This window comes from Danio aesculapii, chromosome 6, assembly GCF_903798145.1.
Source record: "Danio aesculapii chromosome 6, fDanAes4.1, whole genome shotgun sequence".
NCBI lineage: Eukaryota > Metazoa > Chordata > Actinopteri > Cypriniformes > Danionidae > Danio > Danio aesculapii.
Genome location: NC_079440.1, coordinates 45,254,415 through 45,272,217, shown reverse-complemented (window position 1 = coordinate 45,272,217; position 17,803 = coordinate 45,254,415). Strand labels below are relative to the sequence as shown.

Here is a 17,803-nt window from a genome sequence, read left to right as displayed (position 1 = left end):
ATTAGCTAACATATGATTCACCAATCAGACGATTCCTAATTCACTATAGTTTCTTACCTCAGTCTCTTCGTCTTAAGAATTTCAAGCTTTCGAGAATCCGAAAAGAGCCACATATTGATGAATATGTTATGATAGCAGCTTTAACATTAAGTTATGATTGAATTGCCTCTTGTTACAGTTATGAAATAGTTTCATAACAAGCAGGAAATGTTCATGGGCCAATGACATGACCATATTGAAATGGTCAATTGACTTCCTCACCACTTTTGTACTTAAAAATCAAAAGAGAAGTCAAACCGTATTTGAGAGATAGTAATAGTAACAGTTTGTGTTCTCATTTAATATCAACTTTATTACTGCATTTATGTGTAATATGAGGAAAGAGGTATATTTGCAAAGCTTTTATGACTAAATGCAAAGTTTCCTTGGAATGCAATAGTTTTATTAGATAACGCAAAGGTTTGACAAATTATTGCAACATTTCTTAAGGGAATGCAATACTTTTGCAAGAGAATGTACAAGTTTAAAGAACAATAAAAAAGCATTGAAATACAACCCCCTCCACCCCCCTTTAATATTTTTTCCATGACCATATTTTTATGGGCTCCACAGTTTATATACCATCATTTGGGACACAATCATTTCAACTTTGAACTTTATTTGTTTATGTGGCCCAGTGTAGCAACAATAGCGAAAGCTCACTTCTTTAACAATTGAAGACAGGTGGATTGCTTGGCAAACCTGTGCTAAAACATTATTTCATTATTGCAGCTTTGTTTTGCACCACCAGTGATACCAAAGATACTCTAGCATGATATCAGCTAATCGTTCAGTTACAGTACATCACACTAAACACAAAGAATTCATACATGAATTTGCTCTTTCCCTATGTCTTTGTCTCTGAAACAAACTCAACAACACAAATTACCCCAAAGGACCATTGATGGTCTCCTAGCCAAAACGAGAGACATGAAATAAAAAAAGCCTTTGGGAGAAACAGTGTAATGGGAAAAACGAGACTGTTGGGGGGTTCATCATAAGAGCAGATGAGCACCATTAACACTGCAAGGAGAATGGGAGACAGAAGGGTGAAAAAAGGGCAGAAAGAAAGAAAACAAAAGGAGACACAGATAGTTTAGGGGGAAAGAAGAGCCAGCGGTAAAAGTACAGACAGATGTCCCATCAAAAACAGGCAGAGGATGACCTCAGACGGATAGTCACGGCTAAACGGACTAAGCAATCAAGCGCTGAGGGAAAATCCCACACTGCAGCGAACAAATCTCACTCCAGCCAAGCCACAAAAAACAACCCATAAAACCTCACTGCCCCTCAGAGGATAAGGGAAAACATCCAGTCAAAAACTCCACTGACAAGTTTATTCCTCAAACACAGTGACACGGGAACGGGAGTGAGAAATAGAGGACAGAAAGAGTGGTCCTGAGGGTACCTTGTGTGCTGTGTTACAGGAGCTGTGAAATGAAGCAAACACGGGACAACCGCTTACTCAATTTATGCACGTTGCAAAAGCAATAAAATCCCAGCATTCATGCGCTTACATTCATTTGTCTCTGAAGAGTGGCTGACGCTGTTACAGCTGCTTTACCAGCCAATCCTATTCAGTCCTGTCAATCAAACTCTCCCACACTGGAAAAGAGTCCATTTTGTGTAAGCCTGTTAAGATGTAGCACATGCAAGCCTCACACGTGCACAATAATGCACAGTCATGCATGTAGCATAACGTAAAACCACAAAATATGTTTGTATATATATATATATATATATATATATATATATATATATATATATATATATATATATATATATTTAGTAGGGATGCTGCAATATTTGATATAATATTGAACCATTCAATTTGACCTCCTTGGTTCAATATGAATATGGATATTTTTTGCATTAAAAATTAAATATTTTATTTTGCATTTAAAACACACAGCAAAATTTCTCTGGCCCACACAATCAGCTTTGTTTGGCCCACATGCTGCAAGTGAATTACGGTACATGACAATACAGCAGGGGCGTCCGCTAGGACCCAATTTACTGGGGCACGTGCCCCAGTAAACATCGCCAGTGCCCCAGTAAAAGCTTTGAGATATCAATTACTTCATTTGCAAGTGTATTTATTAAGAGTGGTAATTCCGAAATAAAGACGTTACTCTCTATATTCAACTGAATCAACGCGCCTCACACAACCGCTGCTCTTCACCCAGTGCGAGTCCCGGTTGTTAACACGCATGCCGAAAAAACACCCGCTGCTCACGTGCCGCTCATGCCTTGCAAAACCGGCATTAACAGTCTTTTATGCGGAGGGTGTCGGCACGCAGTCGACAAAACTAAAGTTTAAATAAAATGATGGTGATCTTTTCTATGCATGCTCTCTTAGATTTTTTTGTATGAAGCAAGTGGCGAGTCAGAGAGGTAAAACTTAATAAAGCTAATTCTCTGCCACGTGTGAAGTCTAAAACAACAGATAATTCTATAAAACATCTTTTTTTGTATTCAATAGAATTGTCTATGTAATTTCATTCAAATGAAATTAATATTTATGCAAAAGGTTTTTTTTAATGATTATTTTCTAGTTACATTAAGGATTAATTATTTAGAATAATAATTGTATAATAACAATAATACCTTTATTTATTTATAATAAATATTTTTTGTGCATATATATATATATATATATATATATATATACATATATATATATATACATATATATATATATACATATATATATATATACATATATATATATATATATATATATATATATATATATATATATATATATATATATATATATATATATATATATATATATTTTTTTTTTTTTATTAATTAATTTATTTTTTATTTTATTTTATTATTTATTTTTTTAAGGGGGGACGTGCCCCAGTAGAGCTTTATGTCCAGCAACGCTCCTGCCAATACAGTACAAATCTGGCTTCCAGATAATTCAATTCAATTCATGTTTATTTATATAGGGCTTTTCACAATGTAGATTGTGTCAAAGCAGCTTAACATAGTTCAAGTAAAGTTGAACTTGAAGTAAGTTGAAGTTCAGTTTAGTTCAGATCAGTGTGGTTTAATTTCACTGCTGAAAGTTCAAACACTGTAGAGCAAATTAACCGAAGCACAGCTCCACAAGTCCCGATCCAAGCAAGCCATTGGTGACAGTGGCGAGGGAAAAAAAACTTCACCCAATTGACGAAGTGAAGGGAAAAAAAACCTCGAGAGAGACTAGGCTCTGTTGGGCTCGACCATTATTCTACTGGCCAAACTTCCTGTGTGGAAGACAAGGGTCAAACATGGACCAATAATTGGGTCTGAACAGGCCCATCTTTGGCCATTGTCTGGAAGCCTGACTTGGTGTGTCATGACTGCAATGAATTTATAAAGCCATGAAGAATTGCTCTTCAGGCACACTATGGCCGTGCTTTCTCTCAAATCGACCTGGGGTGCATTTTCAAAAACCATCGTGGCTAACTATGGTGGCAAGTTCTGACGTTACAAGCTCAGTTAGTTGATTTGGCGTTTTACCAAATCCGTCGTTCCAACAAACATTCACAAACTTGTACACTTGCAACACCTCTAGAGCTGTATTTAGAAGCATAGTTTCCTGGTTGTGTTCTATTCCCCGTTATCCCCACTATGCCCTATTCATTTAGAACATTCTAACATTTAAACTTGGAATGATTAAAAAAACATTAAAGTCATCTCTCTTAGGTGTAATTTGCTTTCAAAGTATTTTTACAGTTCAGTTTTAGCGATCTTCATGTCGACAATAGTGTTTCCTTTGTAGTGCACTTTGAAGACTTTATGCCATTGTAAACGCAGCCGTGGCGTCATGATGGAATTTATGTTACATCTTAAAAGCTTGTGAAAACAAAAGTATATAGCATAGGTTAATGGTTTTAATTTATAGTAGGTTATTTTTTAAGTATCTGTACTGTATATGACATGGGCCTGTTGTTTTGGAACATTTCTGCAGTAGATTTAATGTGTCAAATTGTAAAAGTAAACATTTAAAATAAATAAATAAATAAATAAACAATATCCTACTTAATAATAATAATATGATCATTATTATCCTTATTAAATAGGATTTTTTTATTCATTTCTTAATAAAGTGTAAATTAGGCCTACAACCATTAACAATTTCTATGATTCATATAGGCTATGAGATTAGAAAATGTGCTTTGTGATTTTATATGGAATATTCTCAAAAAAAATTTACGGAAACATATATAGGTCATATATGTGTTGTTGTCATTTTACATTCGATTTTTTTTAAATGCGAGGGCGTGTAAAACAATATAATTTTCTACAAAAAATATATCATTTTCTTTCTAAAAAAGTAGTTACTCCACCCCTTTTAGAGCGTCATTAGAGACGTTTTACGTTATAACTAACGGGGTTCAAACGATGGATCTGCAACAGAGAAACTACGGTTTTGGGAAACACTCGTCACTACATCATTCTTTTCCTAAATGATGCAATCGTACTATGATAGTTCAGCCACTAGTTAGGTCATTGTTTGGGAAACGCACCCCAGATTGGTAGACAGAACAAATTCAATGTGTACATGAAATGAGACAATCGGAATTTAATCTTATCAAAAAAATGACTTTGGCATTTGGTTAATAATAATATAATTTGTAAATATTGATTTGCCTAATAAAAATATATGTAATGTAGGTTAAATGTAGGTCAGTTATTTTGCAACACACTGGAAACATAATAATAATTGAATCTGGATTGTTTCCTGGATTAAATTGAAGGCGCAAACAGGAAGATGGAAATGACTTTGTATATTAAATTATTTCTTTACTCAAAAAATAAATGTATTTTAAATGTGGGTCAAATAGGCCAAACTTCTGGGCCAAATACTACACTTGACACCTGGCCCATGTCTTGTGTGCCACCTTAAATATTGTGCCACTTCTGCCAAACCTGGACCATGTTTGGCCAACATGCTGTATGACAGCGTCGAATGAATGCCTGCTGCGCCAGCTTTAGATTTGCCAGAATTCTGTATTACCTGGGTAATTACTTTCTGAACTGGCTCTGTGCATGTTATAAGGCAAGTCCATGTGCTGAAGCACGGCTGCCCATGAGTAAATGTCCCATCAGTGAGCGCTAAAGTAAGAGATGCTTTCATATGAAAATAAAAGTGACGTAAGCCACATGTCAGAGTGTGAGCGCTTGCTGGATTTGCGCGGGAGAAATCTGAGAAATGCCTCATCTGATCAGCTAACTACACATAAATTAAGTCTCGCTTCTCAACATTAAGACTCAGATTTCTACAGATTTCTGCTGATTTTTAGTCCATCATTGAGTCTATTTATTTACTGGTGTAAATTTATATTTATTCAGTTTTTAAATTAATTTCAGTAATATTATTCACTAATATGAAAATGTTCATATGATTCATTTACAATACAGTTTAAAAAGTAATACTTTCTGTCTTTTAGTATATATATTATATGAGATACTTGCTTTATTTACCAAATAAGTGGATCTAATTGGATTTGCATGGTAAACATTAAATAAATGTTAAATAGGTAAAATTTTTTATTTAAAGTTTTAATTACGATACTCCCAAAATCATTCCGCATAAATCTCCTGATTTTTTTACTAAATTCTGCAAAAAACATCCGCAGATTCTGTCTGGCCCAAGATATAACCAATAATTATATTCATCTGTTCGACTTGATGAGCATTCAATCGGTTATTGCCATGGAATGTAAACATTCGGGAAATTGTGTTTGTGTAACTTTCTCATAGTGCTGCATCTGTGCCGTGTCTTTAAGTAAAACATATCTAACCATATCACACACTAATAAAACAACAAAGATCTTGACCGCATAGCTTGCTCAGTAATGGTTAAGCTTTATTTAATTTATACAGTGGAGATTATATACGTATGCAGTGTTATTTGATTATAATTTTCAGTTTACGTAATTAGAATCTACTGTAAGATACCTGAAAATCCATTTATTTTAGTATCATCTTTGCTATATTGTATTCATTTTGTATTGTATTTTGCTTAGAGTTTTTTTTTTTTTGACTAAACATATATACAAACTGCACCGAAACCATGACCTAAAACCATAAACCAAACCGTGAGAAGTCTGCATTGTTGCACCTCTATTTAGGCAGTTACAGCACAACTTCTTAAAAAGCCAATTTGTCAAAGTTCAATTTCATACTCAGAATTGCTTGCCTCTGTATATTTCTCGCAGGCCCTTGTGGCTCTTCACGCTTAAGCACAAACGCTAGACGCTGCACATACAGGAAAGAGAGGAAATTACTTTTTCCAAGTTATACCCTCTGGAGAGACATATCCATTGAACCATCAGACATGAGCAGTTTCCACAAATGAGCTATATCACGGCCTATCCTGCAATAAGAGGCCTCTTATTTCAGCAAGTATAGCGTGAAAATGAACAGAACAGAATATAATGGGCCTAGGGCGAACACCTCACTGCATATATGGAGTCAATCAAATGTTACAGCTGTTTTATTTTATGCTTATGAATACAAGACTTGTCTATAAAATCAAACTAGTATAACATGTCCATCCGGTATCTGGATTAGGCAGAAAGATTTATCAAATAATCAGCTGTACTCTAACAGAACTGCATATTTGGAAACCTACCACGGTACTCTTGGAAGCGAGCCATATGTGCCATATTAAATGATTTGTACATATTTTTCAATGCTGTAGTGAATTTTAATGTATAGTAGTATTACAGTCTGATCACTGTACCATGGCATCACCACAGTAAAGTACTCTTTGCATGGTAATGCATGTTTTGTATAAAAAAATCATAAATTGTACAAACATGGTATATTAAGAATATTTAAAAGGCTTTACCATGGTACTGCCAGAATACTTTTTTGTAAAGGTAATTATCAGGGTATACCAATGATAACAATACCACAGCACTGACATGGCATTTTGAATATACATGTATAGTATATATTAGGGGTTGCACAGACTAGTCGACTAATCGACTAGTTAAATTTAATGCTCTGTCGTGACGCTTTTTGAATAACGTCGACTAGTCGCGCTGCGCAGATCACATGGTTTGACCTGAACTACATAGCAGCTTTACACACGAAGGTGGTTCACTGAATGAAACTGCGCTTGGATTATTTAAAGTAATTTTTTTAATGTTATTTTTCTTGTCAGCGTTAAAGTTTCATGTGAACTTTAAATGAACATTCCCTGCAGGCACAGGATGTCAACATGATGTCATATTGATGTTGTACCCCAAGATCATGGGGACGTTGGATTTAGTTTGGAAATGAAAATCGAGTTGACGTCAAAACCCAACGTCAGGTCAATGCCAATGTCCAATCAAAAAAATCAACCTAAAAATCAACCAAATATCAACGTCTAATCATGTTACACCTTGACGTTGTGTGGACGTTACCACTATGACATCTATCAGACATTAAACTTTAGTCACTTTCCAACACAACCTAAAATCAACCAAATATCAACATAATTTGATGTTGTTATTGGACGTCATAAAAACGTCCTTAGACGCTGACTAGACATTGAATTTTGGTCACCTGACATCATGACCTAAATCTAACCTAATACTAATGTCTTATGATGTTGTGTGCCTGCTGGGTTAAATCGTGAAACAGATGCCAGTTAGCAGAAACCGTGAAGCACAGCCAGGTGTGGCAAACTTTATGGCAGGTGTAAACATCATCCCTGGTGAACGCGGTGAAAATGTGCAGCGAGGAGACGTCTGATAAAGATGATGAGCAGTAACCGCAAAAAACACATGATTTGAGCAGGATTTTGAGCAGCTTTCTAGAGCGCACTATCATATCTGTTAAATCTGCATCTGATGTCTCTAACAGTGTAATAAGGCTTAACGTTATAGCCTAGCCTTTGTCTTTTGTGCGTTGTGTTGTTATGAAATAACTTTCCATGAATCTGTGTGCTGACGACGTATGCATTAATTCTAGAACGTGTAGTGATCAATGTGTTGACTGCATTCACTTGGCAGAAAATTAGCCTGGGTGCTAATGTTGCATTATTAAGTAAATGTAAGTGTTGACAATACATTTGTTTTGCACTAAAATTATTCATTGGTAATGTTGCATTGTTTTTGCAACATGTTGAAGCTGAAGCAACGTGTGACATGTCAAACAGCATGTGTTTATATTGTTTATATTGATGTTGCAAAACATTTGCATCTTGTGTTTTACTGATGACATCATCAGCGACTAGTCAGCGTCGACCCGAATTCATAAGTTGACTTCCAAAAATCTAAAGTCATTCAACCCCTAGTATGTATGTATATATATATATATATATATATATATATATATATATATATATATATATATATATATATATATATACAGTATATATATAGTAATACAGTGGCATTTTATATGCACCTATTAAATAAGATATCAAACTATATTACCATGTTTTTTATTGAATTATACAAATATTTTACGATGGCACCACCACAAGAATTACTTTTAACTGTACATTCAACTTTAATTACTTTAGATTTCTACTTTAGATTTCTTGTCTAGATCTATTGTGACTTTTATACTTAGACCACTATTGATATTTATTTATTGCTTTCCATTGATGTATGGTTTGTTAGGATAGGACAATATTTAGCCGAAATAAAACTATTTGAAAATCTGGAATCAGACGAAAATCATCCTTAAATTTAAATCTTTAAATAGTGCTTAGTAATGTATGTTATTAACCAAAAATTTAATTTACAGAAGGAAAATTTACTTAATATCCTCTTGGAAGATAATCTTTACTTAATATTCTAATGATTTTTGGCGTAAAATAGAAATCAATCATTTTGACCCATACAATGTATTTTCATATATTGCCAAAAATATATTACTGGGCAGCATAAAAAAAATTGTGGTCCAGGGTCACAATTGTCAATGCTCAGCACCAGTCATAGGAAATGTTCCATAAATGACAGATTTGCTAAAAAAGAGACTTACTGAGCTCATCGAAATGCGTCTCAATGCCATCAGAGCCGGTGACGGAGCAGATGAGCCGAGCCTTCAGGAAGGTGCTCCACTTGTTCACCAGACAGCAGTGTCCTCCATCATCATTCTGCAGAGGAAATGAGCTCACGTCAGACACAAACAATCACTGTCAGACGCAAAGTTTAATTTGACGAACACCTCGACAGCCTGTATCTGTGAAATGAAGACATTGCTTTACATCGGTATCAAGGCTATTTCTGTGGGTTTGCATTAACTGGCTGTGACTGGGTTGTAAACATTGGCTTTGAGCACTGCTCAGCCCCATCTGCTGTGGACGGCAGCCAAATTCAATAATGAGACGCAGCGATGCCCAGTGACCAGCCGCCAGCAGCTACCCACACATTACAAACATGCTTCTTTGATTCACATTAAAACAGCAAAAAATAACCAAGAAACAAGCGGTTGCTCATGTAGGAGGCATTGGACAATGATGGAAGCCGAGGACACGGAGGATCTGTCAATCAGCAATTCAGTCCTGCGTGGACATTATAGCTTCATGTTCAGAATGGGAACACCTAATATTTAAAAAAAAAACATATCAGTAATGAGCTAATGAGAACAATGAATAAGAATACAATTTACCCAACCTGAAGTCATTTCAAACTAACTTTCTTCATGTGAAATATAAACTTCAGACATGGATGGGCTTAGTTTGTCAAGTTTATCTCTCTATCTCTCCTTATCTCCCTTATGTTCGCTCTGTTTTGGCAGATGGCCAGCTTTATGCCGGCGTCTACATCGATTTTTTTTTTTTTGAGATTCAAAATTGATCCACAAGTCTACAAGACTATATTCAGTTCTTTTAGGCCCTGTTTACACTAATACGTTTTAGTTTTTAAACGGCATTGTATAACGAAAATGATCCACATCCACACTGGCGTTTTACCTAGCATTTCTGACCAAATCTCTGTCCACACTATACAGCTGAAAACGCACATCACGCGACCACACACACTCTGGCAAGCGCTGCAGCGTATGCGCACATCTGAGCGCCAGGCAGTCAGCGGGTGCTTTGAGCACCCCTCCCCAGGTGAGTGCAGCGCACATTGGACAGTTCATCAAGGATATACCGCTGGATCTCACCCCACCATAGTTGTTAAACGTGATATTTAAATTCATCTTGTCTATAGCTAACGATTCTTCTGTTTTTTGAATCTATTACTTGTTCTCAAGTAACGTGTTTTGGCTGAGCGCAAAGATAAGTTAATATATTAATTTAACAACGTATGCTGATTCTTATTCATTTGACTGATCGCTTGCCTTTATTTGCTATATTGTATAAACTTATTGTATGTTATACTTTTATAATTGCCATTATTGATTATTAAAACTGATATTCAGCAAAAGAGAGGGAATGTTTCATATTTTTCAATGAAAATGAAAGGAGGCAGTTATGTTATAGGCTCTGTTTGGTTATAAATATGCATAAAGTGAAGATAACGGTCATATAAATTTGTAGCTACACGATGCCTCAACATTTTTAGTGTCTGTTTAGTTCAAAGTGAAAATAGACAGTTCCTCGTATCATATATCCATTTTATTGTTAAGGTAGTGAAACAACGTAGTCAGGGTGATGCGAATGACATTATAAAGAACACTGTTCCCTTTGAAGATTTACCCGACGCGTCCTCTGAAGTTTGTTTTCCATATCAAACTTGCAACGTCTGAACTTAGAACAAAGTCTCTTTGAACAAAGTCTAACCAAAACGGCCTCTTCAGCATTTCCAAAACACTCCATTTTCAGGGCTCAAAAGTTCCGGGGTAGTGTGGATGGAAGGTGTAACCGTAGCAAAACGTATGCATTTTAAAACTAAAACTATTCGTGTAAACGGGGCCTTAAAGATGTATGATAACTTTGTGTAAGGAACAGACTTACTGTAAATGCAGGAAAATGTCTTTTGTGTGGAAGTAGAATGAAGTAGAACATGCTTAAAGTAGAAGCACTGACTAATTTTGTAAATGAACTGTTCTATTCAATGAATCAGTTCACAAAAACAGCACAATTGATTCATACTTTAAGCAGTCGTCAAGTTCAATGCACTGATTTAGAAGCAGCTTTAAAAGAGTCCCAATATAATTACTATAAACTACATAATAAAACACACATTGGATATACCAAACAGGCCCAACAGGCATCTTGACGTCAAAATGACATTACATTTACATCAATGACAAAAAATGACATCAAATTGACATTTAACATTGACATAAAAAAAAGTCAAACATCAATTATAGGACAGTCCTGTTATTGATTTTTGACATGTTAGATGTCAATTAGATGTCACTTTGACATCAAGGTAGTCAATAAACATCGATTTTTATAGTCGATTTTTATATTTTGTCCTGTTTTTTTGTTGTCATTTTGACATCAATGTGCCTGCTGGCAGTGAAAGCAAAGAACAAACTGGTGTGACAACATTTTAAATGAAATCTGACCAAAACAAAGGTCAGTTAAAGTTTGTTTCAGAAGTTTGAAGCAGTTTCCCAAAGCAAACTTTAAAGATAAATTCACTCCAGCTGATAAAAACATACACGTACACTAATATCAGTCCTTTGTGATTATGTAATACTGTGTGTACACATTGCTCTGTGTCGCTGCCTTCTTTGATGTCAAATCTAATGGAAAGCAATGCTAGTAATGTTTTTCCATGTTCAATACCAAAAAGCTGCTTCCTGTAAAGCAACTTACTCTATAAACAGCGGAGAGAATGATTACTGCTACAAAAATAGAGTTATTATTCCAAGTTATTACATATTGTGGCAATATAACACATTGTGCTGGACACTTTTATGATGTTTGTAGTTATTTTTAAAGCCTGAAAGAAAACTGCAAGTCTTTATTCTTTGCAAATGCATGTATGATTGTCCTTATGAAAAAAAGTCATGCATATAGGAGCAACATGAAATCAATTAAGAGGGAAATCTATAAGGTGTAGTTCATTTGTACTAGAATATTAGACGAAGATTAAGAAAATATCTCACCAGGCAAATTCTGCCAATCCTGGACTGAGCCATGGGAGTCTGACCCATCTCAGAGGCCTTCTCACGGAAGAAGAAATACAGCTTGTCGTCATTCTTTTCTGCACTATCAGGGATGAGCTGAGCATGGACAAATGTTGGATCTTAAAGAGACAGAATAAAATAAGAGTCGGGAAGAGAAAAAGCAGGAAAAGAGATTAATCACAGTTGGAGCAAAAAAAAAAAAAAAAACTAGGAGAAAAAAGCAAAGCAAATGGATGATATTAAATAACACTGAAACTAATGTAAAGCATTAGCCTATATTCTTATTTACTACACTGGACAGCCACTACACTGTGGGGAGTCTGACAGCATCTGTGTGAAGTCTGTGATGGTTATCCAGTGGACACTCATGGTCAAAAGGCAAGACTAAAGCATAGAATCAAGAGTCAAGGACTCACACGCAATCCAAAAGCAAATCATGTCAAAAAAAAGTTTAAAGAAAAAAGTTTTAAGTGTAATAAAATGTCTTACCAAATCAAGCATTTCCAAAAGAAAATGAAATTTATTGCACATTAAACTGTCTTTAGCAAGATGTTGTGGTGAATTTGAAAAAACTTAAAATGTAATGTTATTAACAGATCTGTGGTGTTGTGTATGAAAATGTATACAACAGTTCTGTCTGGTTCTCAAATCTGATTGGCTGATAGCCGTGCAATATTCTGCAATATCAGAACTCGTACAGCCTCCTCACCTTTCTGTATTACTCGACCCACATAGTGACAGCAGATCATTAAACTCAATACAATTTGACAAATATTGCAGCTGTTGGACTTTTGAAGCCTCTTTAGGTGAGAGTGTAGTTGTTTAGATTGCATCTATGCAGTTTATTTATTTATGCAGTTCCTAATACAAAATGGTTTTTAAACTCTCCGTGTTTGAGTTTTCTTTTTATATACACGATTATACAATGAACTGTTGTATAAATGCAATATCACACTCGTAGCAGTGCGATATGGCTGTGTATCGTCACTAGGAATGGGTATTGTTAAGATTTTAACGGTATAACTACTTTTATCCATACCACCTATCAGTTCGGTACTTTTAATGGTTCTCTTATCGGTAATTTTTGTATTGTTTTTTATTAAAAAAAACAAAAACACATTGAACAGAATCAACAACACTGTATTTTTTTGTTACGTTTTTAGTATAAAATAAAATGAAACCAATAATTGTAAAAGAAATAAATCATTTTTTTCCTGTAAAAGAATGTAATGGTTTGAAGGAAAATGATGATTTTTCTGGATAAATATCAACATGTATGCCTTTTCTGGCAGAAGTCGGGATCTTTCTTGGTTTATTGTGCTCCCTGCAGCTGAAAATACTCTCTTAGAGTTACAAAATGCAGTTAAATGAGATAATGTTTATAATTTTTTTTCATTAATACATTCACATAAATGAGTTAACAGTACTTTGGGAGTTAACTGTGTTTTAATACAGTTCTGGATCATCTTGCAATGTAATAATAATGTTTAAGATTTATTTAGGCTACTGCAGAAAAAATACTGTTTTCATTGTGACCGAATGTGTGTGTTTATTTAACTATTAATATTATACTAATTTAGGTGAGTGACTGCTGGCAACACGATGTGGATGATGTAATGTTACCATTAGTAGCTAGGCAGACTTTTCATTACTTTTCATTGCAGTTAATGCACTTTTGAAAGATACTTTCATTTAGCCAGACTGCTTGCGTTTCCGTTTAAACAAGAAAACAACTTGTTGAGTTTGTTGCAACGGACATTGTCGATGTCCACTCTGGAAATACAACCCGTTTGGTTCACTCCACAAGCTTACAAGCTGTGTGTGCGCGAGTCTGTGTCGCGAGCTATGTGTGTGCGCTTAGTGCGAGCCTCCGCATGCACAGTGAGCATGCACAGCCGAGAACGGTGAAGGCTTTTATTCTTGACGCACTTGCCGGAAACACGAACATTCCTCATGTGAGATTACCAACTGTGCAGACGAATATCAAATATCGCAAATTAGAAAAGGCTGGTCAGTTAAATTATGCTACTGTAAGTAATGTTTATTCAGCAATAATTCTCCAGTACCGATAGCAGAACCGTTAATGTCAGAGCTTATCGATACTTTGGTCTTTTTTAATGTAGCACTGATACTGATAAAGTACCGAATTTTGGTACCCATCCCTAATGGTCCCATCCCTAATCGTCAACGCATGCCTCCCACCAGAGCCGATATACAGCCATATCGCACTGCTACTTGTGTGATACTTCTCATGTATATACAGTAGAGAGCATAAATATTAAACAATAACATGTTTTTTTTTTATAAATGAAGAAATAAATAAAAATAAACTTAACTAAAAATACTAAACATTGCAATTTTCACAGCAAAAATACTGTCAGGGATTAAGCACAACTAAGCAAAGAGTTGCTTGAGGGAAATGGTTTTTGCAGAAGTGAATGAAATATGATGTTAGTAAGACAAGGGGTCTGTGTTGAATATTAATTTCTGGCACTTTTACAACTAAACAAAAAAATTTGTCTTGGTAGTGTGCCACGGTTCAAACATTTTGGGCATACCGTGGAGCCAGCGGGAGTTATACTGGTCGGTCCTCATTGCCGTGTGTTTGCCCAACGTGCGAAAGATGGCAGAGTCTGTTCCCATAAAATCGATGTAGACGCCGGCATAAAGCTGGCCATCTGCCAAAACAGAGCGAGCATAAGGGAGATAAGGAGAGATAGAGAGATAAACTTGACAAAATGAGCCCATCCATGTCTGAAACAAAAGACAGGATGCTTTGTAAATATATATTTTTTAAGAATGGAGGAGATGTTTGATGGTAATAAGAGGTTCGTACTTATCAAAGCTGAGACGCTGTTGAGTTTGGGGTCGTAGGGGCATTTCCCTTTCCCAGAATCTACTTTACCAGGCTCCAGTCGGAAAATGTATTCCTGGAAGGGGGAAGAGCATGAAAGCTTCATTAATAAGAGCATAACAGATCATGATATTGATTCTCAGCTTACCTAAACACTTTAGGTTTCCAGTGATTAAGAGTGTGTGAAGGTATAAGCCAGGAAGTGAAATGCATACAGGTTTACTGGGATAAATGGAGAGAAAAACTAGTCGAGGTGGCAATAGAAATTTAAAGGGAACCTATTATGCAAAAATCACTATAATAAGGAGTCTAAGCACAGTTGTGTTGCAACAGTGTGTGAATATAGCCAGCCTCTAATGGTAAAAATGTATTCTATTTTTTATAATCACACTTTATAAAAACAGTCTGCAGAAACACTTTGATTGACATTCACCCTTTGAACGTCATCAGAGGGTGAAAGTCCCACCCATTAGTGAAGATCTCTCCCTCATTAGCATAAACAGCCCTGATTATAAATGTCCAGTTTTAGGATGCACTAATGAACACTGTAGTCACCATAGATTCCCTTTTTCTGGGACACTTCTTTTGCCTTTTGTAGTTTTTCACAGAGATAACGTTATTCCTGTTTTGAATCTGATGTACAGATGTTTGTAGCTCCACCCTTTTTTGAAAAGAGCACAACCTCATTTCAATTTAAAGCGACAGTCACCAAAACAGCACAATTTGGATCAAAGCCTAAAAGGGGCAGTTTCAAAGAGTTATAAAATATTATTTGTGATTTATTTTGAGCTAAAACTTCACATACACACTCTATGGACATCAGAGACATATTTTAGATCTTGTAAAAGGGGTATAATAGGTCCCCTTCAATGTATTTAAGTAGCCTTTTTTATATATTGATCCTCTTATATATTGACTAATGCCAACACTGATAATATTTGATAAAAAAGACACCTGGTGTAAATCTGCCTAGAGGAAAGAAATAAATGCCGAAATCCAAACATAGTTCTTAGTAGCTTCCAAAAAAATGGACAGTTTGTCATAACCAACATACAGTCTGATGTTAGGCATTAGAAAATTACCTATAATGCACATATGCTGCAATGGGACACGATCCTAAGGAAAAAACAGAGGTCTTCTAAAGCAGTTTGTCCTTTTTGTTGTTACATTGTACGACATGATGTCCTGTTTCTGGTTCATTAAGATATTTTGGTCTATAATGAGTTCATAAATTTTGCACCAGAGTTCATCTGGAAGTGGACTGAGACCCTTCTTTTCAAGAGTTCACACTAGGGATACACCAATACCATTTTTTGGAACCTACCCAATCCCGATACCAAAATTATGAGTATCAACCGATACAGATCCGATCCCAATACTGTGCCTTTTTTTAACATAATACAGTTTCTATAGTTCTGGTGATAAACTCAAATAATATATCTTTTTTAGTAAAAACAAGACCTAATAAACTAGGCTACATCATTTGAGCATTCCTTATGACATTGATATGATCTGTTGTGGTCCAGCTTATGTTTCCTTTTTAAATATTAAGATTTTTTTTAAAAATCTGTAATAGGCTTTCACTACTGACCCTAACCGTTGGTAAAATAACCAAACTTTTAGCAAAGCCTGAAACCTGATCCTGCAGGTTTGATGCAGACTAAACTAAACTCGCACATTTTGAATTGTGAATGAATGGAGAATGATTGACAGGTGCGGCGGCAGGAAGCGCTGAATTGAACATTAATTTAACCAGTTGAATATTCATCTGTACTTCAATTAAACTATAGAATGGCTTCAGAACATTTGGGATATAGTAGGCCTACATGACAACTTTCTAGTGCATTATAATAGCCTACTTTCATGGCTTTTATTGGCTTATAAATTACATAGAATATAGCGCACGCGCAAGATCGGATTTGAATGGGTACCAGCTGTCTGATACCCGATCCAGCAAAAATGTGTGATATCGAATCGATATCTGATCCAAGTATCAGGATCGGTGCATCCCTAGTTTACACTTAGATACTGCTTGATAGTATTAGCTAGTTTGGCATGCTGTCTCAGGAGAGAACCCTAAACTCGGAGATAATTGAGCCCAGGGCTCCTGCCTGGTCAAAAAGCATGTAAGGGGGTATGAGATCAGGTAGTTCTCTTTGGAATACAAAGATAAGGGAGTAGTTTTAGACAAGCTACTTTTAGTAAGTTTGGATTAATCAGATTGGCTTATGATTGCGGATAGGAGATCAGCCGTGATCAATCATATTACAAGCTCCTCTCGAAATTAGTTTGTGAAACTTCACTTAGTGGTCTCATTTGTTTGATGTGCACCAAGGTTGAGATGGCAGAGTTCACACTTTATTTGAATAAACCAGACTAACAAAGCAATTACACCAGAGTGTGTTTTAGTCGACCCAAACATGCTAAGTATAAATGAAATGTAAAACAGTTTACTTGTTTTTTTGGGTTAGTGACAAACATCTTTAATTCTAGTATTTGGGAAAATTAGATTTCTTTTCACTAAAGGTCCACTCCATGCTGTTTCCATGCCAGTCAAAAATATGTAAAACATCATTTAATAAACTTGCTGTGTTGTACCAAATATGCACAGCAACAAGTAGAAACCCCAAATATGATTGAATTACCCATTAACTAAAATAAGCACATCTAAAGAGTCCACACTTATCTGAATATATTAGCAATTCAGCATATTCAAGTCTCAACAAAGAACTTGTTTTGGATAGTTCACAAAAATCTGTTGGAACCATTCTACTTTCTAAGCTCTTCACGCTCACCACAATAAAAGGCAGTGATAAATTTAGTGCTGACTAACCACTTTTCCAGCATGATGGAGTGTGGGTGTGGGAGTAA

At 35.5% G+C, this 17,803-nt stretch overlaps 1 protein-coding gene across 1 annotated transcript in view; it reads right to left on the bottom strand.

The window, feature by feature from the left end:
* The window catches only part of sema3fa (sema domain, immunoglobulin domain (Ig), short basic domain, secreted, (semaphorin) 3Fa), a 101,804-nt gene that overhangs the window by 11,948 nt on the left and 72,053 nt on the right, over window positions 1-17,803 (bottom strand). The window contains 4 exon segments of the mRNA XM_056460359.1: window positions 9,028-9,142; window positions 12,058-12,197; window positions 14,637-14,756; window positions 14,915-15,008. Of these exon segments, the coding sequence (XP_056316334.1) occupies window positions 9,028-9,142; window positions 12,058-12,197; window positions 14,637-14,756; window positions 14,915-15,008 (469 nt within the window).